Raw genomic sequence first — 27,469 nt, 5'->3', positions numbered from 1 at the left:
ATGTGCAGGTTAGGTGGATTGGCTATGCTAAATTGTCCCTTAATGTCCAAAGATGTGCAGGTTAGGTGGATTGGCCATGCTAAATTGCCCCTTAGTGTCCAAAGATGTGCAGGTTAGGTGGATTGGCCATGCTAAATTGTCCCTTAATGTCCAAAGATGTGCAGGTTAGGTGGATTGGCCATGCTAAATTGTCCCTTAGTGTCCAAAGATGTGTAGGTTAGGTGGATTGGCCGTGCTAAATTGCCCCTTAGCATTAGCGGGATGAGGTGGGTAAATAGGTGTGTATTACGGGGTTAGGGCCTGGCTGGGATTGTGGTTGGTGCAGGCTCGATGGGCCGAATGGCCTCCTTCTGCGCTGTCGCCCTCCCGCGATTCCGTCACATTACACCTCCTCCCCATCACTCTCCAACCGCCCCCACCTTCCCCGGCCCCTCGCAAACCTTTCCCCTTTCAGCAAATTTGCCTGAATTCCTCCCTCTTGATCTTGGTGTTCCAGACGGCAAGGTCTCCCCTTTGGAACGATGGAGGTTCGCTCGGTGGGCTGAGGGAGAGAGGGCGGCGGAGAGGCGGGAGGGAGGGAGTTATCCTGTGAGTGGATGGAATGGAATTGGGTCCGCGTTCTCTTGGGGCTTGGTGAACCCACTCAAAACATCTGAAAGGAACAGGGCGCCTTGGGACGGGCACGTACCTTGTTTTAGTGCGTACACATTCAACTCCATCTTGGTCGCAGTGCCGTACATGTAATAGTGGAACTTCAGGCTTAGGCAGCCATTTGAGAGGGTTCGAGGACTCTTTAATTGCGATTTTTCACCGGGATTTGTCATGGTTGAGTCCATTAACATGTAAAAGCCAACTGTAAAATAACAGTGATATTATATCAGAAAAGGACAAGAGGTCGTGATAGATTGAAGGCAGTTCGATCTGACTGGAATCAAAAGGCTAGATCGCCAACTACAAGAACATAGAACAGTGCAGCACAGAACAGGCCCTTCGGCCCACGATGTTGTGCCGAGCTTTTTCTGAAACCAAGATCAAGCTATCCCACTCCCTATCATCCTGGTGTGCTCCATGTGCCTATCCAATAACCGCTTAAATGTTCCTAAAGTGTCTGACTCCACTATCACTGCAGGCAGTCCATTCCACACCCCAACCACTCTCTGCGTAAAGAACCTACCTCTGATATCCTTCCTGTATCTCCCACCACGAACCCTACAGTTATGCCCCCTTGTAATAGCTCCATCCACCCGAGGAAATAGTCTTTGAACATTCACTCTATCTAACCCCTTCATCATTTTATAAACCTCTATTAAGTCTCCCCTCAGCCTCCTCCGCTCCAGAGAGAACAGCCCTAGTTCCCTCAACCTTTCCTCATAAGACCTACCCTCCAAACCAGGCAGCATCCTGGTAAATCTCCTCTGCACTCTTTCCAGCGCTTCCACATCCTTCTTATAGTGAGGTGACCAGAACTGCACACAATATTCCAAATGTGGTCTCACCAAGGTCCTGTACAGTTGCAGCATAACCCCACGGCTCTTAAACTCCAACCCCCTGTTAATAAAAGCTAACACATTATAGGCCTTCTTCACAGCTCTATCCACTTGAGTGGCAACCTTTAGAGATCTGTGGATATGGACCCCAAGATCTCTCTGTCCCTCCACAGTCTTCAGAACCCTACCTTTGATCCTGTAATCCACAAAGAATGATGTACACAAAGAGTTCAGACTCAATTCCAACACGGCCACTTTACTCAACTCTCTGGCTCCAACTGAGAGACGCCCCCAGGTACCATCGACAGGTTTAGCTTCCCTCCTTGACAGTCCATAGGCTCTGGCCCAAACACACGGCCCTCAGACACCGTCCTCATCGCCCCCATTAAAGCAGCACGGCGGCACAGCGGGTTAGCACTGCTGCCTCACAGCGCCAGGGACCCAGGTTCAATTCCCGGCTCGGGTCACTGCCTGTGCGGAGTCTGCACATTCTCCCCGTGTCTGCGTGGGTTTCCTCCGGGTGCTCCGGTTTCCTCCCACAGTCCAAAGATGTGAGAGTTAGGGGATTGGCCATGCTAAATTGCCCCTTAGTGTCCAACAAGACCAATCGTTTGTATCCCTCCATTCCCAGGCTGCTCATGTGACTATCCAGCTAAGTCTTAAACGATGTCAGCGTGCCTGCCTCCACCACCCTACTTGGCAGCGCATTCCAGGCCCCCACCACCCTCTGTGTAAAAAACATCCCTCTAATATCTGAGTTATACTTCGCCCCTCTCACCTTGAGCCCGTGACCCCTCGTGATCGTCACTTCCGATCTGGGAAAAAGCTTCCCACCGTTCACCCTATCTATCCCCTTCATAATCTTGTACACCTCTATTAGATCTCCCCTCATTCTCCGTCTTTCCAGGGAGAACAACCCCAGTTTACCCAATCTCTACTCATAGCTAAGACCCTCCATACCAGGCAGCATCCTGGTAAACCTTCTCTGCACTCTCTCTAACGCCTCCATGTCCTTCTGGTAGTGCGGCGACCAGAACTGGACGCAGTACTCCAAATGTGGCCTAACCAGCGTTCTATACAGCTGCATCATCAGACTCCAGCTTTTATACTCAATACCCTGTCCTATAAAGGCAAGCATACCATATGCCTTCTTCACCACCTTCTCCACCTGTGTTGCCACCTTCAAGGATTTGTGGACTTGCCCACCTAGGTCCCTCTGTGTTTCTATACTCCTGATGACTCTGCCATTTATTGTATAACTCCTCCCGACATTATTTCTTCCAAAATGCATCACTTTGCATTTATCCGGATTAAACTCCATCTGCCACCTCTCCGCCCAATTTTCCAGCCTATGTATATCCTGCTGTATTGCCCGACAATGCTCTTCGCTATCCGCAAGTCCAGACGAACTGGAATTGTTTGTGGATGTGTATTTACCCAAGCAGAGTCAGTGCCAGACTGGCAAGGCAACCGCCACTCAGGGTGGATCTGCCACTTGGCATCTGCTCTCTTAAAGGGGCATGCCCTGACATACATCACCCCCCCCCCCACCCACCCCCCCCCCCCCCCCCCCCCACCCCCACATACACACCCCCCCCCCGACTCGGCACCTCCCACCCCCAGGTAAATCCGGACTCGAACCCCCGGCCGCCTTACGTCCAGGCTTGGAAAAGTCATCATCGGGTCCGCTGTTCTGCGTATCGGTCTGCCCACTCCATTGGTCGAAGGGAATCCAAGGCGGAGAGTCCTCATTGATCCAGCCGCACAGATCACCATACTGATCGAAGTTGCAGGGGGCGATGCAATCTGCAGGGGGCAAAGAAAGGCACATTGGAATCTTCTAGTCAACCCTAACTCGGGAATTGGAAGGCAAGTGTCCGTCTGGATCACCCTGCAGAAGTGTCAAAAGGCTGCAAATCTCGGAGCGATGTCAGCATCTTGAGTTTCTGTGCTAACAGCTTCTGAAGAAGGGATTCAGATCTGCAGGGGAATACTGATAAATTGGAACAACAGAGAGAACTAGCTGTCACGAATTATACTTCGTCATGTTTAATTGGTAAAAGTTACTCGAATTCTTTCTGTTATATTTTAACCGTGTTCCTAAATAAACTTTGTTTGGGTAAAGCTCCCGAGTGGGTCATTTGAGTCTTAACTGGAGTGAACTTATTGGCTCGGATTTTTCCACCAACAGTCCGAACGACAATGCAGCTTCACATTTGCCCCTTAGTGTCCAAAGATGTGCGGGTTAGGTGGATTGGCCATGCTAAATTGCCCCTTGGTGTCCAAAGATGTGCAGGTTAGGTGGATTGGCCATGCTAAATTGCCCCTTAGTGTCCAAAGATGTGCAGGTTAGGGGGATTGGCCGTGCTAAATTGCCCCTTAGTGTCCAAAGATGTGTAGGTTAGGGGGATTGGCCATGCTAAATTTCCCCTTAGTGTCCAAAGATGTGTAGGTTAGGGGGATTGGCCATGCTAAATTGCCCCTTAGTGTCCAAAGATGTGCAGGTTAGGGGGATTGGCCAGGCTAAATTGCCCCTTAGTGTCCAAAGATGTGTAGGTTAGGGGGATTGGCCATGCTAAATTGCCCCTTAGTGTCCAAAGATGTGCAGGTTAGGTGGATTGGCCATGCTAAATTGTCCCTTAGTGTCCAAAGATGTGTAGGTTAGGTGGATTGGCCATGCTAAATTGTCACTTAGTGTCCAAAGATGTGCGGGTCAGGTGGATTGGCCATGCTAAATTGCCTCTTGGTGTCCAAAGATGTACAGGTTAGGTGGATTGGCCATGCTAAATTGCCCCTTAGTGTCCAAAGATGTGTAGGTTAGGGGGATTGGCCATGCTAAATTGCCCCTTAGTGTCCAAAGATGCACAGGTTAGGTGGATTGGCCATGCTAAATTGCCCCTTAGTGTCCAAAGATGTGTAGGTTAGGGGGATTGGCCATGCTAAATTGCCCCTTAGTGTCCAAAGATGTGCGGGTCAGGTGGATTGGCCATGCTAAATTGCCCCTTAGTGTCCAAAGATGTGCAGGTTAGGGGGATTGGCCATGCTAAATTTCCCCTTAGTGTCCAAAGATGTGTAGGTTAGGGGGATTGGCCATGCTAAATTGCCCCTTAGTGTCCAAAGATGTGCAGGTTAGGGGGATTGGCCATGCTAAATTGCCCCTTAGTGTCCAAAGATGTGTAGGTTAGGGGGATTGGCCATGCTAAATTGCCCCTTAGTGTCCAAAGATGTGCAGGTTAGGTGGATTGGCCATGCTAAATTGTCCCTTAGTGTCCAAAGATGTGCAGGTTAGGTGGATTGGCCATGCTAAATTGCCTCTTGGTGTCCAAAGATGTACAGGTTAGGTGGATTGGCCGTGCTAAATTGCCCCTTAGTGTCCAAAGATGTGCGGGTCAGGTGGATTGGCCATGCTAAATTGCCTCTTGGTGTCCAAAGATGTGCAGGTTAGGGGGATTGGCCATGCTAAATTGCCCCTTAGTGTCCAAAGATGTGCGGGTCTGGTGGATTGGCCATGCTAAATTGCCTCTTGGTGTCCAAAGATGTACAGGTTAGGTGGATTGGCCATGCTAAATTGCCCCTTAGTGTCCAAAGATGTGCAGGTTAGGTGGATTGGCCATGCTAAATTGTCCCTTAGTGTCCAAAGATGTGCAGGTTAGGTGGATTGGCCATGCTAAATTGTCCCTTAGTGTCCAAAGATGTGCAGGTTAGGTGGATTGGCCATGCTAAATTGTCCCTTAGTGTCCAAAGATGTGCAGGTTAGGTGGATTGGCCATGCTAAATTGTCCCTTAGTGTCCAAAGATGTGCAGGTTAGGTGGATTGGCCATGCTAAATTGTCCCTTAGTGTCCAAAGATGTGCAGGTTAGGTGGATTGGCCATGCTAAATTGTCCCTTAGTGTCCAAAGATGTGCAGGTTAGGTGGATTGGCCATGCTAAATTGTCCCTTAGTGTCCAAAGATGTGCAGGTTAGGTGGATTGGCCATGCTAAATTGTCCCTTAGTGTCCAAAGATGTGCAGGTTAGGTGGATTGGCCATGCTAAATTGCCCCTTAGTGTCCAAAGATGTGCAGGTTAGGTGGATTGGCCATGCTAAATTGCCCCTTAGTGTCCAAAGATGTGCGGGTTAGGTGGATTGGCCGTGCTAAATTGCCCCTTAGTGTCCAAAGATGTGCGGGTCTGGTGGATTGGCCATGCTAAATTGCCTCTTGGTGTCCAAAGATGTACAGGTTAGGTGGATTGGCCGTGCTAAATTGCCCCTTAGTGTCCAAAGATGTGCAGGTTAGGTGGATTGGCCGTGCTAAATTGTCCCTTAGTGTCCAAAGATGTACAGGTTAGGTGGATTGGCCGTGCTAAATTGCCCCTTAGTGTCCAAAGATGTGCGGGTCAGGTGGATTGGCCATGCTAAATTGTCACTTAGATCAGAATTCCACCGGCACGCCCGCCCCATGAAAAGGCTGGCAGAACGGAATCCTCCATTGGCCGGGGGTGGGATCTTACGAGCCTTGCCCGATGCTAAAATCAAATGCTAAAGTTGAGGTCTAGGCTAACTACATAAAATTCCTTGGAGTTACCAAACTTTTGCTTGACACTCGCTTCTGCAGAGACAATCAGAGGCTGAAAGGATTGAACTTAACTCGCAGTTTTGTTTTTAGCTTCTGGAATCTTCCGTCCTGGCCACCACCGAGGGTGCAGTGAGGAGAAAAGTTCACAAATTGGCCAGAGGGGCGGCAGGGTGGGGTGGGGGGCGCTGTGGAGCTCGGGCCTAGTCAGAACAGGCCCTAATTCGGCACCCGGGCCTTCACAGCAAGTGGGATTGGATCCTTCCTTGTTTCCGAATGATTACCGGGGAATGTCCAGAGAGACCGAAAGAGGGGCAAAGAATGTTCGGAAGGAGGTTTTGGGGGACGCAAGCTTACCGGAACAGTGCCCCGTCCTGACCCTGATGTTGTCCACCGCTGTGTCACATGACGGAGTAGACCCTCGAACGGCTTCGAAGGTGACCTGCCACATTGAAAGGCGTAAGTTAAACGCGATGCACTGAGGTTTATTACTCATACTTAGTGGGAGAGGAAGGTGTGGGTGGGTGGAGGGGGAGGGGAGGTTATTCGCAAAGTCTACCCTTGGGGGCGGCATGGTAGCACAGTGGGTTAGCGCTGCTGCCTCATGGCACCAGGGACCCGGGTTTGATTCCCGGCTCGGGTCACTGTCTGTGTGGAGTCTGCACGTTCTCCCCGTGTCTGCGTGGGTTTCCTCCGGGTGCTCCGGTTTCCACGCACAGTCCGAAAGATGTGCAGGTTAGGGGAATTGGCCGTGCTAAATTGCCCCCTTATTGTCCAAAGATGTGCAGGTTAGGGGGATCGGCCATGCTAAATTGCCCCTTAGTGTCCAAAGATGTGCAGGTTAGGGGGATTGGCCATGCTAAATTGCCCCTTAGTGTCCAAAGATGTGCAGGTTGGGTGGATTGGCCATGCTAAATTGGCCCTTAGTGTCCAAAGATGTGCAGGTTGGGTGGATTGGCCATGCTAAATTGCCCCTTAGTGTCCAAAGATGTGCAGGTTGGGTGGATTGGCCATGCTAAATTGGCCCTTAGTGTCCAAAGATGTGCAGGTTAGGGGGATTGGCCATGCTAAATTGTCCCTTAGTGTCCAAAGATGTGCAGGTTGGGTGGATTGGCCATGCTAAATTGTCCCTTAGTGTCCAAAGATGTGCAGGTTGGGTGGATTGGCCATGCTAAATTGGCCCTTAGTGTCCAAAGATGTGCAGGTTGGGTGGATTGGCCATGCTAAATTGGCCCTTAGTGTCCAAAGATGTGCAGGTTGGGTGGATTGGCCGTGCTAAATTGCCCCTTAGTGTCCAAAGATGTGGAGGTTAGGTGGATTGGCCGTGCTAAATTGCCCCTTAATGTCCAAAGATGTGCAGGTTAGGGGGATTGGCCATGCTAAATTGCCCCTTAGTGTCCAAAGGTGTGTAGGTTAGGTGGATTGGTCATGCTAAATTGGCCCTTAGTGTCCTGGGATGCGTAGGTTAGAGGGATTAGCCGGGTAAATCGATGGAGTACGGGGTTAGGGGCTGGGTGGGATTGTGGTCGGTGCAGACTCGAGGGGCCGAATGGCCTCCTTCTGCACTGTAGGGATTCCGTGTTTCTAAACATATCGGCCATTCCTTCACTGTCACTGGGGTCAAAATCCTGGAACTCCCCCCCTCTAACATCACAGTGGGCGGACCCACAGGGGATGCAACGGGTTCAAGATGGCGGCTCACCCACCACCTTCTCAAGGGGCAATTAGCGATGGGTATCAACTGCCCCTTAGTGTCCAAAGATGTGTAGGTTAGGTGGATTGGCCGTGCTAAATTGCCCCTTAATGTCCAAAGATGTGCAGGTTAGGGGGATTGGCCATGCTAAATTGTCCCTTAGTGTCCAAAGATGTGCAGGTTGGGTGGATTGGCCATGCTAAATTGTCCCTTAGTGTCCAAAGATGTGCAGGTTGGGTGGATTGGCCATGCTAAATTGGCCCTTAGTGTCCAAAGATGTGCAGGTTGGGTGGATTGGCCATGCTAAATTGGCCAGCGAGGCCCCACATCCCGTGAGAGAGTTTTCCAAAGCCCAATTGCTTGGCACTGGAACCTCACTCAATGCCCGAGACAATGCTATGAGGGGGGAGTGATCCACGATGGTAAGTCTTGCCTTGATTTGCGTTGGAGCCATGAACAAGTGATCCACTTCTCCGTGTAGCCAGGAAGGACTCTGAACTCCAGTCCGACTCCAAACCCGCTGCTGGATGGACGAGCCTTTCAGGATGACGCTCAGAGCGTTGTCGGGATCTGCTCCGTACATATAGTAGCGGAACTCCACACATACGACCCCCGACACAGCCAAGGACGGACTGTCCAGCCTCACCGACTGACCTTTTGTGAAATCGTCAGCCTCTTGGTAAATGTAATGTCCGGCTGCAATGTAGAACGGGAGAGGTTAATGGTGAGTCCAGCCCTGTGGTGAACCATCGTTGGTTACCACTGTGGGGTTATTCTAATGTTGCTGTTGGGTTAGGGTGTTGACACTGTGGGGGTTGTTATAATGTTGTTGTTGGATTAGGGTGTTTACACTGTGGGATTAATATACCTGTGGTGGATGCTGTTGTGGCACATCCCGGTCGGGCCCCGTCTCCTGGGAGAGGTATAAGACCCTCTGCTCGGGCGGGACCCCTCCAGTCTGGAATGGTGTACTCGTGTTTAAATAGTTCCATTGTTAGACAATAAAAGCCTTCAATCGCTGAAGCCTTGTGTCTCGTGCTCGATTGTCGCGCATCAAACCCGTTCGAGTGTAACCGGTGACAACTTTGTACTGGACGTCATGTCGACCAATGGTAACGAGCTGTAAGAATCTGTTGACCCAGTCCAAAGATGTGCGGGTTGGGTCGATTGGCCGTGCTAAAATTGCCCCTTAGTTGTCCTGGGATGCGTAGGTTAGAGGGATTCGCGGGTAAAATATGTAGGGATATGGGGGTAGGGCCTGGGTGGGATTGTGGTCGGTGCAGACTCGATGGGCCGAATGGCCTCTTTCTGTGCTGTAGAGATTCTATGATAAACCATGGAGACCAATGACAGAATGATGTGATGGTCAGCTGACTCACTATAAATAAGAACTTGTTCGGAATTGTGGGGAGCTTGGAGTGGCCCAGGGAGAGGCCCCAAGCTTTGGAGTAATGAAGTTTCTTTATTAAACCCTTCCTTTGATTTATAAGTTGGAGTAAGTTTTGCGATATTTTTATTGTCTGCATTGGGAGAGTTCCTTCTGAAGAAACATAGCCTATCAGAAAAACATCATAAGATCTCAGAGCAAGATTGGGCCAACTGGTCCCTCAGGCCTACTAAGCCATTCAATAAGATCGTGGCTGATCAGAGGCCTAGTGGTTCGCACCGCTGCCTCACAGACAGAGAGAGACAGAGAGAGAGAAAGATAGAGAGAGTGAGGGAGACAGAGAGGGAGAAACAGAGAGAGAGAAAGATAGAGAGAGTGAGGGAGACAGAGGGATAGAGAGAGATAGACAGACAGAGAGGGAGAAACAGAGAGAGAGAGACAAAGAGAGAGGGACAGAAAGTGTGAGAGACAGACAGAGAGACAGGTAGAGGGGGAGAGAGAGGAGGCGGGGGAGAGGGGGAATAAAGAATACTGCTTACTTCCATTCGGATAGTCCCCCGAAGGGCCCGTGCCCTGAGTTGGAGTAGGCCCGAACATACGTTGCCAATTGCCATTATCATCTGTTCCTTGTAACCAGCCGCAGAATGGGTTTGAGTTGTCGTTGAAATCACAGGAGGTTAACACAACTGTAACATACAACCAGAGACTGTTAATGCAGCACAGAGCTCCCCCTACACTCCCCCCGACAGTACAGAGCTCCCTCTACACTCCCCCCGACAGTACAGAGCTCCCTCTACACTTCCCCTGACAGTACAGAGCTCCCTCTACACTTCCCCTGACAGTACAGAGCTCCCCCTACACTCCCCCCGACAGTACGGAGCTCCCTCTACACTCCCCCTGACAGTACAGAGCTCCCCCTACACTCCCCCCGACAGTACAGAGCTCCCCCTACACTCCCCCCGACAGTACAGAGCTCCCCCTACACTCCCCCCGACAGTACAGAGCTCCCTCTACACTCCCCCCTGACAGTACAGAGCTCCCTCTACACTCCCCCTGACAGTACAGAGCTCCCGCTACACTCCCCCCCTGACAGTACAGAGCTCCCTCTACACTCCCCCCTGACAGTACAGAGCTCCCGCTACACTCCCCCCCTGACAGTACAGAGCTCCCTCTACACTCCCCCTGACAGTACAGAGCTCCCCCTACACTCCCCCCGACAGTACAGAGCTCCCTCTACACTCCCCCTGACAGTACGGAGCTCCCTCTACACTCCCCCTGACAGTACAGAGCTCCCTCTACACTCCCCCTGACAGTACGGAGCTCCCTCTACACTCCCCCTGACAGTACAGAGCTCCCCCTACACTCCCCCCGACAGTACAGAGCTCCCTCTACACTCCCCCCTGACAGTACAGAGCTCCCTCTACACTCCCCCTGACAGTACAGAGCTCCCGCTACACTCCCCCCCTGACAGTACAGAGCTCCCTCTACACTCCCCCCTGACAGTACAGAGCTCCCGCTACACTCCCCCCCTGACAGTACAGAGCTCCCTCTACACTCCCCCTGACAGTACAGAGCTCCCCCTACACTCCCGCTGACAGTACAGAGCTCCCTCTACACTCCCCCTGACAGTACAGAGCTCCCGCTACACTCCCCCCCTGACAGTACAGAGCTCCCTCTACACTCCCCCCTGACAGTACAGAGCTCCCGCTACACTCCCCCCCTGACAGTACAGAGCACTCTCTACACTCTCCCCATGATAGTACAGAGCTCCCTCTACACCCCCCTGACAGTACAGAGCTCCCTCTACACCCCCCTGACAGTACAGAGCTCCCTCTACACCCCCTGACAGTACAGAGCTCCCTCTACACCCCCCTGACAGTACAGAGCTCCCTCTACACTCCCCCTGACAGTACAGAGCTCCCTCTACACTCCCCCTGACAGTACAGAGCTCCCTCTACACTCCCCCTGACAGTACAGAGCTCCCTCTACACACCCCCTGACAGTACAGAGCTCCCTCTACACTCTCCCCATGATAGTACAGAGATCCCTCTGCAGGATCTCTCATCCATACTGTGTCCCCTTTCCTGTTGTCCATTGGGCCGCTTTCCTGAATCGTCTTTGCTGGCCTACGTCCCAGGGGAAATTCCGAGCTCTCCGAACCTCTGCCGCACTCACCTCCATCCGTTCGCCCCGGTGATCGTGATTCACCGCCCAACGTAGCATTCAGCGTCCGTTCCAACTGTCTGTGGAAAGAGACACAGGAAATTACCCTGGGGATTCACCCCCCCCCCAACCTCCGCCCCTGTGGCTGCTTGGGAACGATATGGGAGACAGGCTCCCAGAGTGGACATTTGGCCAAGTTCGCTTCGGAAAAGGTTGGGAAACGAGTGCGGATTTTCGGGACATGGAGCGCTCTGACCCAGGGACCCATGGGGTGAAAGGGTCAGCCTTGTTGCCCTCACTCCCCCCCCCCCCTCTCCACCATGCTCTCACCCCACCCCTGCTCTGCCACCCATGCCAATGCGGTCCTCGAAGTTGACGGAGGAAGCAAAAGGACCTCCAGCCAACAACCTACCAGAGGGGCAACCCCTCCGACAATGGAGGTATCAGCTTCAATCACCAGAGGAGATAGGAGCAGAATTAGACCATTCGGCCCATCGAGTCTGCTCCACCATGACAGATATGTTTCTCAATCCCATCTCCTGCCTTTTCCCCTCTAACCTTTCACCCCCTTACCAATCAAGAACCGATCTATCTCCATCTTAAAGACACTCAACGACCCGGCCTCCTCTGTGGCAACGTATTCCACAGATTCACCACCCTCTGGCTGAAGAAATTCCTCCTCATCTTTGTCCTAAAGGGTCATAGAAACATAGAAGATCGGAGGAGGAGGAGGCCATTCGGCCCTTCGAGCCTGCTCCACCATTCATCACCATCATGGCTGATCGTCCAACTCAATAGCCTAATCCTGCTTTCCCCCCCAATAACCTTTGACCCCGTTCGCCCCAAGTGCTACATCCAGCCGCCTCTTCAATACATTCAATGTTTTGGCATCAACTGCTTCCTGTGGTAATGAATTCCACAGGCTCACCGGGTGAAGAAATGTCTCCTCACCTCCGTCCTAAATGGTCTACCCCGAATCCTCAGACTGTGACCCCCCGGTTCTGGACTCCCCCCACCATCGGGAACATCCTCCCTGCATCTACCCTGTCTAGTCCTGTTAGAATTTTATAAATCTCTATGAGATTCCCCCTCATTCGTCTGAACTCCAGCGAAAACAATCCTAACCTGGTCAATCTCTCCTCATCCATCAGTCCCGCCATCCCTGAGTCTGTGCCCTTGGATCCCAGTCTCTCTGACTAATGCAAGGATCTTCCCCATGTCCACTCTATCCAGGCCTTTCAGTATTCTGCAAGTTTCAATGAGATTCCACCCCCTCCTCATCCTTCTAAACTCCATCGAGTGCAGACCCAGAGTCCTCAACCGTTCCTCATACGACAAGCTCTTCATTCCAGGGATCATTCTTCTGAACCTCCCCTGGACCCTCTCCAAGGCCAGCACATCCTTCCTTAGATACGGGGCCCAAAACTGCTCACAATACTCCAAATGGGGTCTGACCAGAGCCTTATACAGCCTCAGCGATACTTTTGAGGGGTTTTATAAGACTCTGATGAGGTGACAATTGGAATATCACATGCCCCCGAGATTCTGTTGTGGAGGGACTGGAAAATTCCAGACTGCATTTTCCAGACCTGGCAACCACATACTGCCACCATGTTACATTTTATCCGAGCTAGTTAGTAAATAATAACTAGACCTTTCTTGATATTAGGTTTGTTTATAGAATGCAATGTTACATACACCTCTCGCCTGCCTGCCAACCTCATCATCCTCAACACCGGTGCCCCACAAGGCTGTGTTTTCAGCCCCCTACTATCCTCCTTAGACACCTTTGACAGTGCGGCCAAATTCCCCTCAAACTCGATTTTTAAGTTTGCTGACGACACCACCGTAGTGGGACGGATCTCAAACAATGATGAGACAGAGTACAGGAAAGAGGCAGAGAATCTGGTGAACTGGTGCGGCAACAATAATCTCTCCCTCAATGTCAACAAAACGAAGGAGATTGTCATCGACTTCAGGAAGCGTAAAGGAGCCCCTGCCCACATCAACGGGGACGAAGTAGAAAGGGTCGAGAGCTTCAGGTTTTTAGGTGTCCAGATCACCAACAACCTGTCCTGCTCCCCCCTCCATGCCGACACTATAGTTAAGAAAGCCCCACCAACGCCTCTACTTTCTCAGGAGGCTAAGGAAATTTGGCATGTCCGCTACGACTCTCACCAACTTTTACAGATGCACCATAGAAAGCATTCTTTCTGGTTGTATCACAGCTTGGTCTGGGCTCCTGCTCTGCCCAAGACCGCAAGAAACCACAACAGGTCATGAATGTAGCCCAATCCATCACGCAAACCAGCCTCCCATCCATTGACTCTGTCTACACTTCCCGCAGCCTCGGGGAAAAGCAGCCGGCATAATCAAGGACCCCCACGCACCCCGGACATTCTCTCTTCCACCTTCTTCCGTCGGGAAAAAGATACAAAAGTCTGAGATCACGTACCAACCGACTCAAGAACAGCTTCTTCCCTGCTGCCGTCAGACGTTTGAATGGACCTACCTCGCATTAAGTTGATCTTTCTCTACACCCTAGCTATGACCGTAACACCACATTCTGCACTCTCTCCTTTCCTTCTCCCCTATGTACTCTATGAACGGTATGCTTTGTCTGTATAGCGCGCAAGAAACAATACTTTTCACTGTATCCCGATACATGTGACAATAATAAATCAAATCTTTCTCCCCTATGTACTCTATGAACGGTATGCTTTGTCTGTATAGCACGCAAGAAACAATACTTTTCACTGTATCCCGATACATGTGACAATAATAAATCAAATCCTTCTCCCCTATGTACTCTATGAACGGTATGCTTTGTCTGTATAGCGCGCAAGAAACAATACTTTTCACTGTATCCCGATACATGTGACAATAATGAACCAAATCAAACATGCTCCCAGGGTGCGGATTAATGCTGGATTTTCCCGACAGCCACTGACAGCAGGCTGTTTGGCCGCAGAGTGCATCGCAGCCTTACCATGACTGAAATATCTGGCTCCAAGCAGGTCTGGAGGACAAACCTGCCATCCGGCCATCTGACCCCAGCCCAGCCTCCGCTCCCCAGCAACCCCCCCCCCCGCCCCCCCCCCGCCCCAGCCGCACGGAACCCCACAATCAGATGAGCTGTTCAGGGAGGAGAGAGGCGAAGGTTCTGGCCTCTCCCCAGTCTCCCGTGGCATTGATCGAGGTCCCTCCATGACAAGGTGGCGTAACACGGAACAGACACGGAACGGGCGCTCACTTACCGTGACGCAGAGGACAGTGCGGAGAGGTGAAGGAGCGTCAGCACGAGGTTCTCAGAAAAGCTCATCCTCCAACACGTCTTAGCCACAAGGGGCCAGAAGCCAATGAGAGGATGGTGACACTTGCGTTGACGCTTATAAGCTTGAGGTGGGGGGTTCAAAGGTAACTATTGATAGCAAGAGGTCGATGCCAAACGACGCAAGAACTACGTAATCGCAATGCCTTCTTCAATAAAGTGATTAACGCTCCAAAAACTGAAACCCAGGGTGAGGAAACTGTGATTCATGTGGCCTTAGAGTGACATGGGTTATAAAACACAAAGGTCGGCAACAGACAAAACTCAGGCACCTCCCAACGACAGATCAGAGTACAACGCTTCTCAATAATCAGTTTCACAACCTGCTCTGAAGGTTTTTTGATTGAATTTGATTTATTGTTGTCACATGTATTGGGACACAGTGAAAAGTATTGTTTCTTGCGCGCTATACAGACAAAGCATACCGTTCATAGAGTACATAGGGGAGAAGGATTTGATTTATTGTTGTCACATGTATTGGGATACAGTGAAAAGTATTGTTTCTTGCGCGCTATACAGACAAAGCATACCGTTCATAGAGTACATAGGGGAGAAGGATTTGATTTATTGTTGTCACATGTATTGGGATACAGTGAAAAGTATTGTTCCTTGCGCGCTATACAGACAAAGCATACCGTTCATAGAGTACATAGGGGAGAAGGATTTGATTTATTGTTGTCACATGTATTGGGATACAGTGAAAAGTATTGTTTCTTGCGCGCTATACAGACAAAGCATACCGTTCATAGAGTACATAGGGGAGAAGGATTTGATTTATTGTTGTCACATGTATTGGGATACAGTGAAAAGTATTGTTTCTTGCGCGTTGTACAGACAAAGCATACCGTTCACAGAGTACATAGGGGAGAAGGAAAGGAGAGAGTGCAGGATATAGTGTTACAGTCATAGCTAGGGTGTAGAGAAAGATCAACTTAATGCGAGGTCGGTCCATTCAAAAGTCTGACAGCAGCAGGGAAGAAGCTGTTCTTGAGTCGGTCGGTCCGTGACCTCAGACTTTTGTATCTTTTTCCCCCGACGGAAGAAGGTGGAAGAGAGAATGTCCGGGGTGCGTGGGGGTCCTTGATTATGCCGGCTGCTTTTCCCCGAGGCAGCGGGAAGTGTAGACAGAGTCAATGGATGGGAGGCTGGTTTGCGTGATGGATTGGGCTACATTCACAACCTCACTTTCAGATGCACTTAGCAGTGGTTAACGGTGAGTTCCAAAAGTCCCTCATTATCGGTGAGTTGGGGGAGGGGTCTGGGTTGGTGAGTTGGGGGAGGGGTCTGGGTTGGTGAGTTGGGGGAGGGTTCTGGGTTGGTGAGTAGGGGGAGGGTCTCGGTTGGTGAGTTGGGGGAGGGGTCTGGGTTGGTGAGTTGGGGGAGGGGTCTGTGTTGGTGAGTTGGGGGAGGGGTCTGGGTTGGTGAGTTGGGGGAGGGGTCTGGGTTGGTGAGTTGGGGGAGGGGTCTGGGTTGGTGAGTTGGGGGAGGGGTCTGGGTTGGTGAGTTGGGGGAGGGGTCTGGGTTGGTGAGTTGGGGGAGGGGTCTGGGTTGGTGAGTTGGGGGAGGGGTCTGGGTTGGTGAGTTGGGGGAGGGGTCTGGGTTGGTGAGTTGGGGGAGGGGTCTGGGTTGGTGAGTTGGGGGAGGGGTCTGGGTTGGTGAGTTGGGGGAGGGGTCTGTGTTGGTGAGTTGGGGGAGGGGTCTGGGTTGGTGAGTTGGGGGAGGGGTCTGGGTTGGTGAGTCGGGGGAGGGGTCTGGGTTGGTGAGTTGGGGGAGGGGTCTGGGTTGGTGAGTTGGGGGAGGGGTCTGGGTTGGTGAGTTGGGGGAGGGGTCTGGGTTGGTGAGTTGGGGGAGGGGTCTGGGTTGGTGAGTTGGGGGAGGGGTCTGGGTTGGTGAGTTGGGGGAGGGGTCTGGGTTGGTGAGTTGGGGGAGGGTTCTGGGTTGGTGAGTTGGGGGAGGGGTCTCAGTTGGTGGGTTGGGGGGAGGGGTCTGGGTTGGTGAGTTGGGGAGGGGTCTGGGTTGGTGAGTTGGGGGAGGGGTCTGGGTTGGTGAGTTGGGGGAGGGGTCTGGGTTGGTGAGTTGGGGAGGAGTCTGGGTTGGTGAGTTGGGGGAGGGGTCTGGGTTGGTGAGTTGGGGAGGAGTCTGGGTTGGTGAGTTGGGGGTGGGGTCTGGGTTGGTGAGTTGGGGGAGGGGTCTGGGTTGGTGAGTTGGGTTGGTCCTGATTGCTGAGTTGGGTTGGCATTGGTTGGTGAGTTGGGTGGGTCTCGCTTGCTGAGTTGGGTGGGTCTGTGTTGGTGAGTTGGGTGCGTCTCGCTTGGTGAGTTGGGTGGGCCTCGCTTGGTGAGTTGGGTGGGTCTCGCTTGGTGAGTTGGGTGGGTCTCGCTTGGTGAGTTGGGTGGGTCTCGCTTGGTGAGTTGGGTGGGTCTCGCTTGGTGAGTTGGGTGGGTCTCGCTTGGTGAGTTGGGTGGGTCTCGCTTGGTGAGTTCGGTTGGTCTTGTTTGGTGAGTTGGGTGGGTCTCGCTTGGTGAGTTCGGTTGGTCTCGTTTGGTGAGTTGGGTGCGTCTCGCTTGGTGAGTTGGTGGGTTGTTTCGCTTGGTGAACTGTGCCTTTGCGAGTTGAGTTTCTTTTGGCAAGCTCTTGCCCAGAGATGCCCGTGATGCAATCTCTGCTCAGAGTTCATCCTCTTGTTTGGAGACCAGTTGCCAGAGCAGCGACAAACTTAAATCACACGACTTCATTCCAACTATCAGGAGTTGATTACTTACTGCTCATAAACCAATTATCCCTGAGTAACCTTTCGCACACTAAAACTCAATGGACGCATTGCAAGCTCATAAAGTTCTGTGCCAACCTGTACTGCAACCTGGGGTTAAGGGAAAGTTAACATCAGTGTGGATGAGGGTGAGGACATTCGGGTACCCTGAGGGAGAATTTAACTTTAAGTTTATTTATTCTTGTCACGAGTCAGCTGACATTAACACTGCAATGAAGTTACAGTGAAAATCCCCCGGTCGCCACACTCCGGCGCCTGTTCGGGTAACACTGAGGGAGAATTTAGCACGGCCAATCCATGTCTTTCGGACTGTGGGCGGAAACCGGAGCACCCGGAGGAAACCCACGCAGACATGGGGAGAATGTGCAGACTCCGCACAGACAGTGACCCAAGCCGGGAATCGAACCCCCGGTCCCCGGCGCTGTGAGGCAGCAGCGCTAACCCGCTGTGCCACCCACTGAAATGTCAAAAATTACTCCTGCCCAATGAGAAGGGAGTGAGAGGGAAGGTCAGGGTTCGAAGAGTGACCCAGGCCTGTACTGAGCTGGTGAGGGTACCGGGAGGAAGGTTCAAATACTTTTCACTGTATCCCAATACGTGACATTAATAACTCAAAACCTTCTCCCCTATGTACTCTATGAACGGTATGCTTTGTCTGTATAGCGCGCAAGAAACAATACTTTTCACTGTATCCCGATACATGTGACAATAATAAATCAAATGAAATCAAATACTTGCATGGGTGACACGGTGGCTCAGTGGTTAGCGCTGCTGCCTCACAGCGCCAGGGACCCGGGTTCGATTCCCGGCTTGGGTCACTGTCTGTGTGGAGTTTGCACATTCTCCCCCCGTGTCTGCGTGGGTTTCCTCCGGGTGCTCCGGTTTCCTCCCACAGTCCGAAAGATGCGTGGCTGAGGGATTGGAGTGGGGCTGTTGTGCAGTTGGACAGAGGGATCTGGGAATACAGGTACAGAATTCCCTAAAAGTGACGTCACAGGTGGATAGGGTCGTAAAGAGTGCCTTTGGTACATTGGCCTTTATAAATCGGAGTATCGAGTATAAAAGTTGGAGTGTTATGGTAAGGTTATATAAGGCATTGGTGAGGCCGAATTTGGAGTATTGTGTACAGTTTTGGTCACCGAGTTACAGGAAGGATGTAAATAAGGTTGAAAGAGTGCAGAGAAGGTTCACAAGGATGTTGCCGGGACTTGAGAAGCTGAGTTACAGAGAGAGATTCAATAGGTTGGGACTTTATTCCCTGGAGCGTAGAAGATTGAGGGGAGATTTGATAGAGGTGTATAAGATTTTGATGGGTATAGATAGAGTGAATGCAAGCAGGCTTTTTCCGCTGAGGCTAGGGGAGAAAAAAACCAGAGGGCATGGGTTAAGGGTGAAAGGAGAAAAGTTTAAAGGGAATATTAGGGGGGGGCTTCTTCACGCAGAGAGTGGTGGGAGTGTGGAATGAGCTGCCGGATAAAGTGGTAAATGCGGGGTCACTTTTAACATTTAAGAAAAACTTGGACGGGTTCATGGATGAGAGGGGTGTGGAGGGATATGGTCCAAGTGCAGGTCAGTGGGACTAGGCATAAAATGGTTCGGCACAGACAAGAAGGGCCAAAAGGCCTGTTTCTGAGCTGTAATTTTCTATGGTTTCTATGGTTCTGTGGGGCAGGGATTCAGGTTCCTGGATCATTGGGACCTCTTTCGGGGAAGGTGTGACCTGTACAAAAAAGACGGGTGGCACTTGAATCCCAAGGGGACCAATATCCTGGCAGGAAGGTTGGCTAAGGCTACTGGGGAGACTTTAAACTAGAAAGATTGGGGGGAGGGAATCGTGATGAGGTGACTGGGAGCGAGGTGGTTAGCCCGCAAATAGAGAAGGATTGTAGACAGTGTAAGAGGGAGAATAGACGGGTGATGGAGAAGGGGAGAGCTCAGACCAAAGGTTTGAGATGTGTCTATTTTAACGCCAGGAGTGCAGTGAATAAAGTGGATGAGCTTAGAGTGTGGATCGATGCTTGGAAGTGTGATGTGGTGGCCATTACGGAGACTTGGGGACAGGGACCGGACTGGATACTTCAGGTGCCGGGGTTCAGATGTTTCAGAAAGGACAGAGAGGGAGGCAGAAGAGTGGGAGGGGGAGTGGCACTGCTGATCAGGGATAGTGTCACAGCTGTAGAGAAGGCAGAAGCCGTGGAGGGATTGTCTACAGAGTCTCTGTGGGTGGAAGTTCGGAGCGGGAAGGGGTCGAGAACTTTGCTGGGTGCTTTCTGCAGTCCGCCCAATAGTAACAGGGATGTTGAGGAGCAGATAGGGAAACAGATCCTGGAGAGATGTAGGAATAACAGGGTTGTCGTGATGGGAGACTTTAATTTCCCAAACATCGATTGGAATATCCCGAGGGTAAGGGGTTTGGATGGGGAGGAGTTTGTTAGGTGTGTTCAGGAGGGTTTCCTGACACAGCATGTGGATAAGGCTACAAGAAGAGAGGCTGTAGTCGATCTGGTGCTGGCTAATGAGCCTGGACAGGTGTCGGATCTCTCAGTGGGGGAGCATCTTGGGGATAGTGATCATAACTCTATCTCCTTTACGCTAGCATTGGAAAGAGATAGGGTCAGGCAAGCTAGGAAAGTGTTTATCTGGAGTAAGGGGAAATATGAAGCCATCAGGCAGGAGATTAGAGGCGTAAATTGGATGAAGGCATCCTCGAGGAAAAGTACCGAAGTAAGGTGGCAGATTTTCAAGGAATGTTTGTCTGGAGTTCTGCATGACAACGTTCTGATGAGACAGGGAGGTTTTGGTAGGTTACGGGAACCGTGGTGCACGAAAGCTGCGCTGAACCTAGTCAAAAAGAAAAGGAAAGCCTACAAAAGGTTCAGAGAGCTAGGCGATGATGGGGATCTAGATGAGTATACGGCTTGTAGGAAGGGACTTAAGAGAGAAATTAGGAGAGCCAGAAGGGGTCACGAGATGGCCTTGGCAGGTAAGATTAAGGAGAACCCTGAGGCGTTCTATAAATATGTAAAGAGTAAAAGGATGAGATGTGAAGGAATATGACCTATAAAATGTGAAGGTGAGAAAGTCTGTATAGAACCGGAAGAAATAGCAGAGGTGCTTAATGAATACTTTACCTCGGTATTCACGGTGGAAAAAGACCTGGGTGGTTGTACTACAGGATTGAGGCGGACTGAAAAGATTGAGTAGGTGGACATTAAGAAAGAGGATGTGTTGGAAATTTTGAATAGCATCAAGATAGATAAGTCACTGGGACCGGATGGGATGTACCCCAGGTTACTGTGGGAGGCGAGGGAAGAGATTGCAGAGCCTCTAGCGATGATCTTTGCGTCGTCGATGGAGACGGGAGAGGTTCCGGAGGATTGGAGGATTGCGGATGTGGTTCCTATATTCAAGAAAGGGAATAGGGATAGCCCAGGAAATTACTGACCGGTGAGTCTAACCTTAGTGGTTGGTAAGTTGATGGAGAAGATCCTGAGGGACAGGATTTATGAACATTTAGAGAAGTTTAGTATGCTCAAAAGTAGTCAGCACGGCTTTGTCAAAGGCAGATCATGCCTTACGAGCCTGGTGGAGTTCTTTGAAAATGTGACGAAACACGAAGGAAAAGCGGTAGATGTGGTTTACATGGACTTCAGCAAGGCGTTCGATAAGGTCCCCCATGTAAGACTTCTCGAGAAAGTGAGAGGGCATGGGATCCAAGGGGCTGTTGCCTTGTGGATTCAGAACTGGCTTGCCTGCAGAAGGCAGAGAGTGGTTGTAGATGGGTCTTTTTCTGAATGGAGGTCGGTCACCAGTGGAGTGCCCCAGGGATCTGTTCTGGGACCCTTGCTGTTTGTAATTTTCATAAATGACCTGGATGAGGAAGTGGAGGGATGGGTTGGTAAGTTTGCCGATGACACGAAGGTTGGTGGTGTTGTGGATAGGTTGGAGGGATGTCAGAAGCTGCAGCGTGACATAGATAGGATGCAAGACTGGGCGGAGAAGTGGCAGATGGACTTCAACCCGGATAAATGCATAGTGGTCCATTTTGGCAGGTCGAATGGGATGAAGGAGTCTAATATCAAGGGTAAGACTCTTAGCAGTGTAGAGGATCAGAAGGACCTTGGGGTCCGGGTCCATAGGACTCTTAAATCGGCCTCGCAGGTGGAGGAGGTGGTTAAGAGGGTGTATGGTGTGCTGGCCTTCATCAATCGAGGGATTGAGTTTAGGAGTCGGGAAACAATGATGCAGCTTTATAAGACCCTTGTCAGACCCCACTTGGAGTACTGTGCTCAGTTCTGGTCGCCTCATTACAGGAGGGATGTGGAAATGATTGAAAGGGTGCAGAGAAAATTTACAAGGATGTTGCCTGGATTGGTTGGCATGCCTTATGAGGATAGGCTGAGGGAGCTCGGTCTTTTCTCCTTGGAGAGACGTAGGATGAGAGGTGACCTGATCGAGGTGTACAAGATGTTGAGAGGTATAGATCGGGTGGATTCTCAGAGGCTTTTTCCCAGGGTGGAAATGGCTGCTACGAGAGGACACAGGATTAAGGTGCTGGGGAGTAGGTACAGGGGAGATGTCAGGGGTAAGTTTTTCACTCAGAGGGTGGTGGGTGAGTGGAATCGGCTGCCGTCAGTGGTGGTGGAGGCAAACTCGATAGGGTCTTTTAAGAGACTTCTGGATGAGTACATGGGACTTAATAGGATTGAGGGTTATAGGTAAGCCTATATATAGCCTAGGTAGGTAGGGACATGACCGGCGCAACTTGTGGACGAAGGGCCTGTTTGTGCTGTATTTTTTCTATGTTCTGTGTTCTATGTGCTGGTTAGGAACATTGGCCGTGCTAAATTCGCCCTCAGTGTTACCTGAACAGGCGCCGGAGTGGGGCGACCAGGGGATTTTCACAGTAACTTCATTGCAGTGTTAATGTAAGCTGACTTGTGACACTAATAAATAAAATACCAAAGCCGGTATGTAGATTGGCCATGCTAAATTACCCCTTAGTGTCCAAAGATGTGTAGGTTAGGTGGATTGGCCGTGCTAAATTGCCAGTTAGTGTCCAAAGATGTGCAGGTTAGGGGGATTGGCCGTGCTAAATTGTCCCTTAGTGTCCAAAGATGTGCAGGTTAGGTGGATTGGCCGTGCTAAATTGTCCATTAGTGTCCAAAGATGTGTAGGTTAGGTGGATTGGCCGTGCTAAATTGCCAGTTAGTGTCCAAAGATGTGCAGGTTAGGTGGATTGGCCATGCTAAATTGCCCCTGAGTGTCCAAAGATGTGCGGGTTAGGTGGATTGGCCATGCTAAATTGCTCCTGAGTGTCCAAAGATGTGCAGGTTAGGGGGATTGGCCATGCTAAATTACCCCTTAGTGTCCAAAGATGTGTAGGTTAGGTGGATTGGCCGTGCTAAATTGCCAGTTAGTGTCCAAAGATGTGCAGGTTAGGTGGATTGGCCATGCTAAATTGCCCCTTAGTTTCCAAAGATGTGCAGGTTAGGTGGATTGGCCATGCTAAATTGCCCCTTAGTTTCCAAAGATGTGCAGGTTAGGGGGATTGGCCATGCTAAATTGCCCCTTAGTTTCCAAAGATGTGCAGGTTAGGTGGATTGGCCATGCTAAATTGCCCCTTCGTGTCCAAAGATGTGCAGGTTAGGTGGATTGGCCATGCTAAATTGCCCCTTAGTTTCCAAAGATGTGCAGGTTAGGTGGATTGGCCATGCTAAATTGCCCCTTAGTGTCCAAAGATGTGTGGGTTAGGTGGACTGGCCATGCTAAATTATCCCTTAGTGTCCAAAGATGTGTGGGTTAGATGGATTGGCCATGCTAAATTGCCTCGTAGTGTCAGGGGTTACGGGGATAGGAGCTGGATGGGTTTGTAGTTGGTGAAGGCCTGATGGGCCAAATGGCCTCCTTCTGCCCTGTAGGAATGCTGTGATTGAATAATCACACTTCAGTGTTGTTATGTGCTTATCTTTGGCAATTACAATAATGTAATTAAGATAAACTGCTGTATCCCGAAGAGATAAAGGTGTATCTGCTCATCTGAGGAAGAATTCTATCACACCTCTGTCCCCACCCAATGATTCACCCGCTAATGTACAGCACGATCCCACCCAGCTCCTATTGGTCAATGGGGCTGCACTCTGTTCCAAGATCAATTGTTCTTGCAAAAGGACAAAGCCCAACACAGTGCCCCACAATTGGCAGGGCTCCGCAGGACCGAATGGGGGCATGGGGCAACGATATACGGACAGAACTGGGACATTGACACCTCATGACATAGTCTCACCGACTGCAGCTTGGGGACGATTGGTGTGAAATACTGCCAGTTAAGAGCAGTGACAAGTCTCGGGGTTGAGAGCAGGCCCCGGTCCCACAGAGAGAGAACAGGCCCCGGTCCCACAGAGAGAGAACAGGCCCCAGTCCCAGAGAGAGAACAGGCCCCAGTCCCAGAGAGAGAACAGGCCCCAGTCCCAGGAGAGAACAGGCCCCAGTCCCAGGGGAGAACAGGCTCCAGTCCTAGAGTGAGCGAACAGGCCCCAGTCCCAAAGTGAGAGAACAGGCCCCAGTCCCAGGAGAGAACAGGCCCCAGTCCCAGGGGAGAACAGGCTCCAGTCCTAGAGTGAGCGAACAGGCCCCAGTCCCAAAGTGAGAGAACAGGCCCCAGTCCGAGAGAGAGAACAGGCCCCAGTCCCAGGAGAGAACAGCCCCAGTCCTAGAGTGAGAGAATAGGCCCCAGTCCCAGAGTGAGAGAACAGGCCCCAGTCCCAGAGAGAGAACAGGCCCCAGTCCCAGAGAGAGAGAGATGGCCCCAGTCCCAGGAGAGAACAGGCCCCAGTCCCAGGAGAGAACAGGCCCCAGTCCCAGAGTGAGAGAACAGGCCCCAGTCCCAGAGAGAGAGAGAACAGGCCCCAGTCCCAGAGAGAGAACAGGCCCCAGTCCCAGAGTGAGAGGACAGGCCCCAGTCCCAGGAGAGAACAGGCCCCAGTCCCAGAGAGAGAGAGAACAGGCCCCAGTCCCAGAGAGAGAACAGGCCCCAGTCCCAGAGTGAGAGAACAGGCCCCAGTCCCAGGAGAGAACAGGCCCCAGTCCCAGGGAGAGAACAGGCCCCAGTCCCAGAGAGAGAACAGGCCCCAGTCCCAGGAGAGAACAGGCCCCAGTCCCAGAGAGAGAACAGGTTCCAGTCCCAGGAGAGAACAGGCCCCAGTCCCAGAGAGAGAACAGGCCCCAGTCCCAGGAGAGAACAGGCCCCAGTCCCAGAGAGAGAACACGCCCCAGTCCCAGGAGAGAACAGGCCCCAGTCCCAGAGAGAGAACACGCCCCAGTCCCAGAGAGAGAACACGCCCCAGTCCCAGAGTGAGATAACAGGCCCCAGTCCCAGGAGAGAACAGGCCCCAATCCCAGGAGAGAACAGGCCCCAGTCCCAGAGGGGGAAACGGCCCCAGTCCCACAGAGAGAGAGAACAGACCCCAGTCCCAGAGAGAGAACAGGCTCCAGTCCCAGAGAGTTAGGGTTAGGGTTTGGTTTAGGGTTAGCGTTAGGATTAGTCTTAGCGTTAGGGTTAGGGTTCGGGTTTGGGTTCGGGTTAGGGCTTAGTTTAGGGTCAGGGTTAGGGCTTAGTTTAGGGTTAGGGTTATGGTTAGGGTTCGGTTTAGGTTTAGGGTTAGGGTTAGGGTTAGCGTCAGGATTAGGCTTAGCGTTAGGGTTAGGGTTCGGGTTAGGGTTAGGGCTTAGTTTAGGGCTTAGTTTAGGGTTAGGGTTTGGGTTAGGGTTATGGCTAGGGTTGGGGCTAGGATTAGGGTTAGGGCTTAGGGTTAGGGATAGTGTTAGAGTTATGGTTAGGGTTGGGGTTAGGGTTAGGTTTTTGTGCTCCGATTATAGAATTAGGGTAGGGTTGGGGTTGGGGTTAGGGTTAGGTTTTTGGGGTTGGGGGTTAGGGGTTAGGGTTTGGGGTTATGGTTAAGTTTTGGGGGTTAGGGTTGGGGTTGGGGCTGGGGTTGGGTTTGGGGTTGGGGTTGGGGTTAGGGTTGGGGTTAGGGTTGGGGTTGGGGCTGGGGTTAGGGTTGGGGTTAGGGTTGGGGCTGGGTTGGAGTTGGGGTTAGGGTTGAGGTTGGGGCTGGGGTTAGGGTTGGGGTTAGGGTTGGGATTGGGTTTTTGGGGTTGGGGTTGGGGTTGGGGTTGGGGTTTGGGTTAGGGTTGGGGTTGGGGCTGGGGTTAGGGTTGGGGTTAGTGTTTGGGTTAAGGTTAGGGTTAAGGTTCGGATAGGGGGTTGGGGCTGGGTTGGAGTTGGGGTTGGGGTTAGGGGTTGGGGTTAGGTTTTTGGGGTTGGGGTTAGGTTTTTGGGGTTGGGGTTAGTGGTTGGGGTTGGGGGTTGGGGTTAGGTTTTTGGGGTTGGGATTGGGGTTGGGGTTAGGGGTTGGGGTTAGGTTTTTGGGGTTGGGGTTAGGGGTTGGGGTTGGGGGTTGGGGGTTGGGGTTAGGGGTTGGGGGTTGGGGGTTGGGGTTAGGGGTTAGGGGTTAGGGTTAGGTTTTTGGGGTTAGGGTTCGGGGTTAGGGTTAGGATTAGGTTTTTGCTGTCCAATATATAGAGGACATATCCCCTTTCCTTCATGCTCTGCCACTTTTCTTTCGACGCTTGTCCCACCCTTGTTGCCCCCTTGTGATGCCTTGCTTTGATCTTGTGACTTGTTGTCTTCTTGTCTCCTGGGCTTTTCTGTTTTTCTTAAAAATTATTAGTTTGTTCTGGTGTGCGGTGGTGAATTGGGGGAAGAAAAAGTGGGTGGGTTAAGGGTTAGAGTTTCGGGATGAGCAAGAAGGCAAAAGTCTGTCCTCTCTGTGTCAAATCGCTCCAAAGCAGGCAGTAGCATCACAGTCCCTGTTGTTTATCATCTTCTGTCCTGTTGTTTACCCAGCTTCTGTCCCTTTGGCTCCAAGCCACTCTTTCTGAGGGAGCGGAATACGTTCTGCGAATGGTTAACCTTAATGATGGGTGCAGTGCTCTGACCAACTCATCTGTTTGGCTCAAAGTGAAAATCCAAGGTTCAGCCAACAACGCAGGAATGACCTGGAAATCTCACCCAAAGCACCAATCTTGCAATGTGTCTCAGGACGGATATGGGACAGAAGGAGTGCCTGGAATGTTCCTCTGCTCTTCCACCGCTCCCCTTCCCGTGTCCGCCCCCCCAATGGAGCACAGAGCTGCATTTGGAATCTCAGAGAATCCCTACAGTACAAAAGGAGGCCATTCAGCCCATCGGGTCTGCACCGACCACAATCCCACCCAGGCTCTGTCCCCGATACACGCAACTATTTACCCAGCTAATCCCCCTAACGCTAAGGGGCAATTTAGCATGGCCAATCTACCTAACCTGCACATCTTTGGACACTAAGGGACAATTTAGCATGGCCAATCTACCTAACCCGCACATCTTTGGACACGAAGGGGCAATTTAATATGGCCAATCTACCTAACCCGCACATCTTTGGACACTAAGGGGCAATTTAATATGGCCAATCTACCTAACCCGCACATCTTTGGACACTAAGGGGCAATTTAATATGGCCAATCTACCTAACCCGCACATCTTTGGACACTAAGGGGCAATTTAATATGGCCAATCTACCTAACCTGCACATCTTTGGACACTAAGGGGCAATTTAATATGGCCAATCTACCTAACCTGCACATCTTTGGACTGTGGGAGGAAACCGGAGCACCCGGAGGAAGCCCACATAGACACGGGGGGAAGAACATGCCAACTTCACACAGACAGTGACCCGAGGCTGGGATTGAACCCAAGTCCCTGGCGCTGTGAGGCAGCAGCGCTAACCACTGTGCCACCGTGCCGCCCAAATTATTGACCCTTTATTGGTTTGACGACTTAAGTTTGTGATGTGCATCTTGTTTTGGGCAGAAGAACATACGAACTAGGAGCAGGAGTTGGCCATCTGGTTCCTCGAGCCTGCCCCGCCATTCAATAAGATCATGGCTGATCTTTTCGTGGACTCAGCTCCACTTACCCACCCGCTCACCATAACCCTTAATTCCCTTACTGTTCAAAAATCTATCTATCTTTGCCTTAAAAATAT

General features: G+C 51.4%; 1 protein-coding gene across 1 annotated transcript in view; it reads right to left on the bottom strand.

Annotated features, from left to right (window-relative positions):
• The window catches only part of LOC144487293 (IgGFc-binding protein-like), a gene marked incomplete at its 3' end in the record, with an annotated part of 192,889 nt that extends 178,277 nt beyond the window's left edge, over nt 1-14,612 (bottom strand). Inside the window, exons 1-7 of the mRNA XM_078205374.1 lie at nt 14,541-14,612; nt 11,296-11,363; nt 9,660-9,806; nt 8,167-8,429; nt 6,398-6,482; nt 3,144-3,293; nt 689-853 (exon numbers count right to left, since the gene is read on the bottom strand). Coding sequence (XP_078061500.1) covers nt 689-853; nt 3,144-3,293; nt 6,398-6,482; nt 8,167-8,429; nt 9,660-9,806; nt 11,296-11,363; nt 14,541-14,605 — 943 coding nt within the window. The remainder of the gene's footprint in view (nt 1-688; nt 854-3,143; nt 3,294-6,397; nt 6,483-8,166; nt 8,430-9,659; nt 9,807-11,295; nt 11,364-14,540) is intronic.
• Nucleotides 14,613-27,469: the final 12,857 nt, after the last annotated feature.

Source organism: Mustelus asterias, unplaced genomic scaffold, assembly GCF_964213995.1.
Source record: "Mustelus asterias unplaced genomic scaffold, sMusAst1.hap1.1 HAP1_SCAFFOLD_707, whole genome shotgun sequence".
NCBI classification, from domain to species: Eukaryota; Metazoa; Chordata; class Chondrichthyes; order Carcharhiniformes; family Triakidae; genus Mustelus; species Mustelus asterias.
Note: the sequence above shows the minus strand (reverse complement) of the source record. Positions and strands in the feature narration are given on the sequence as shown.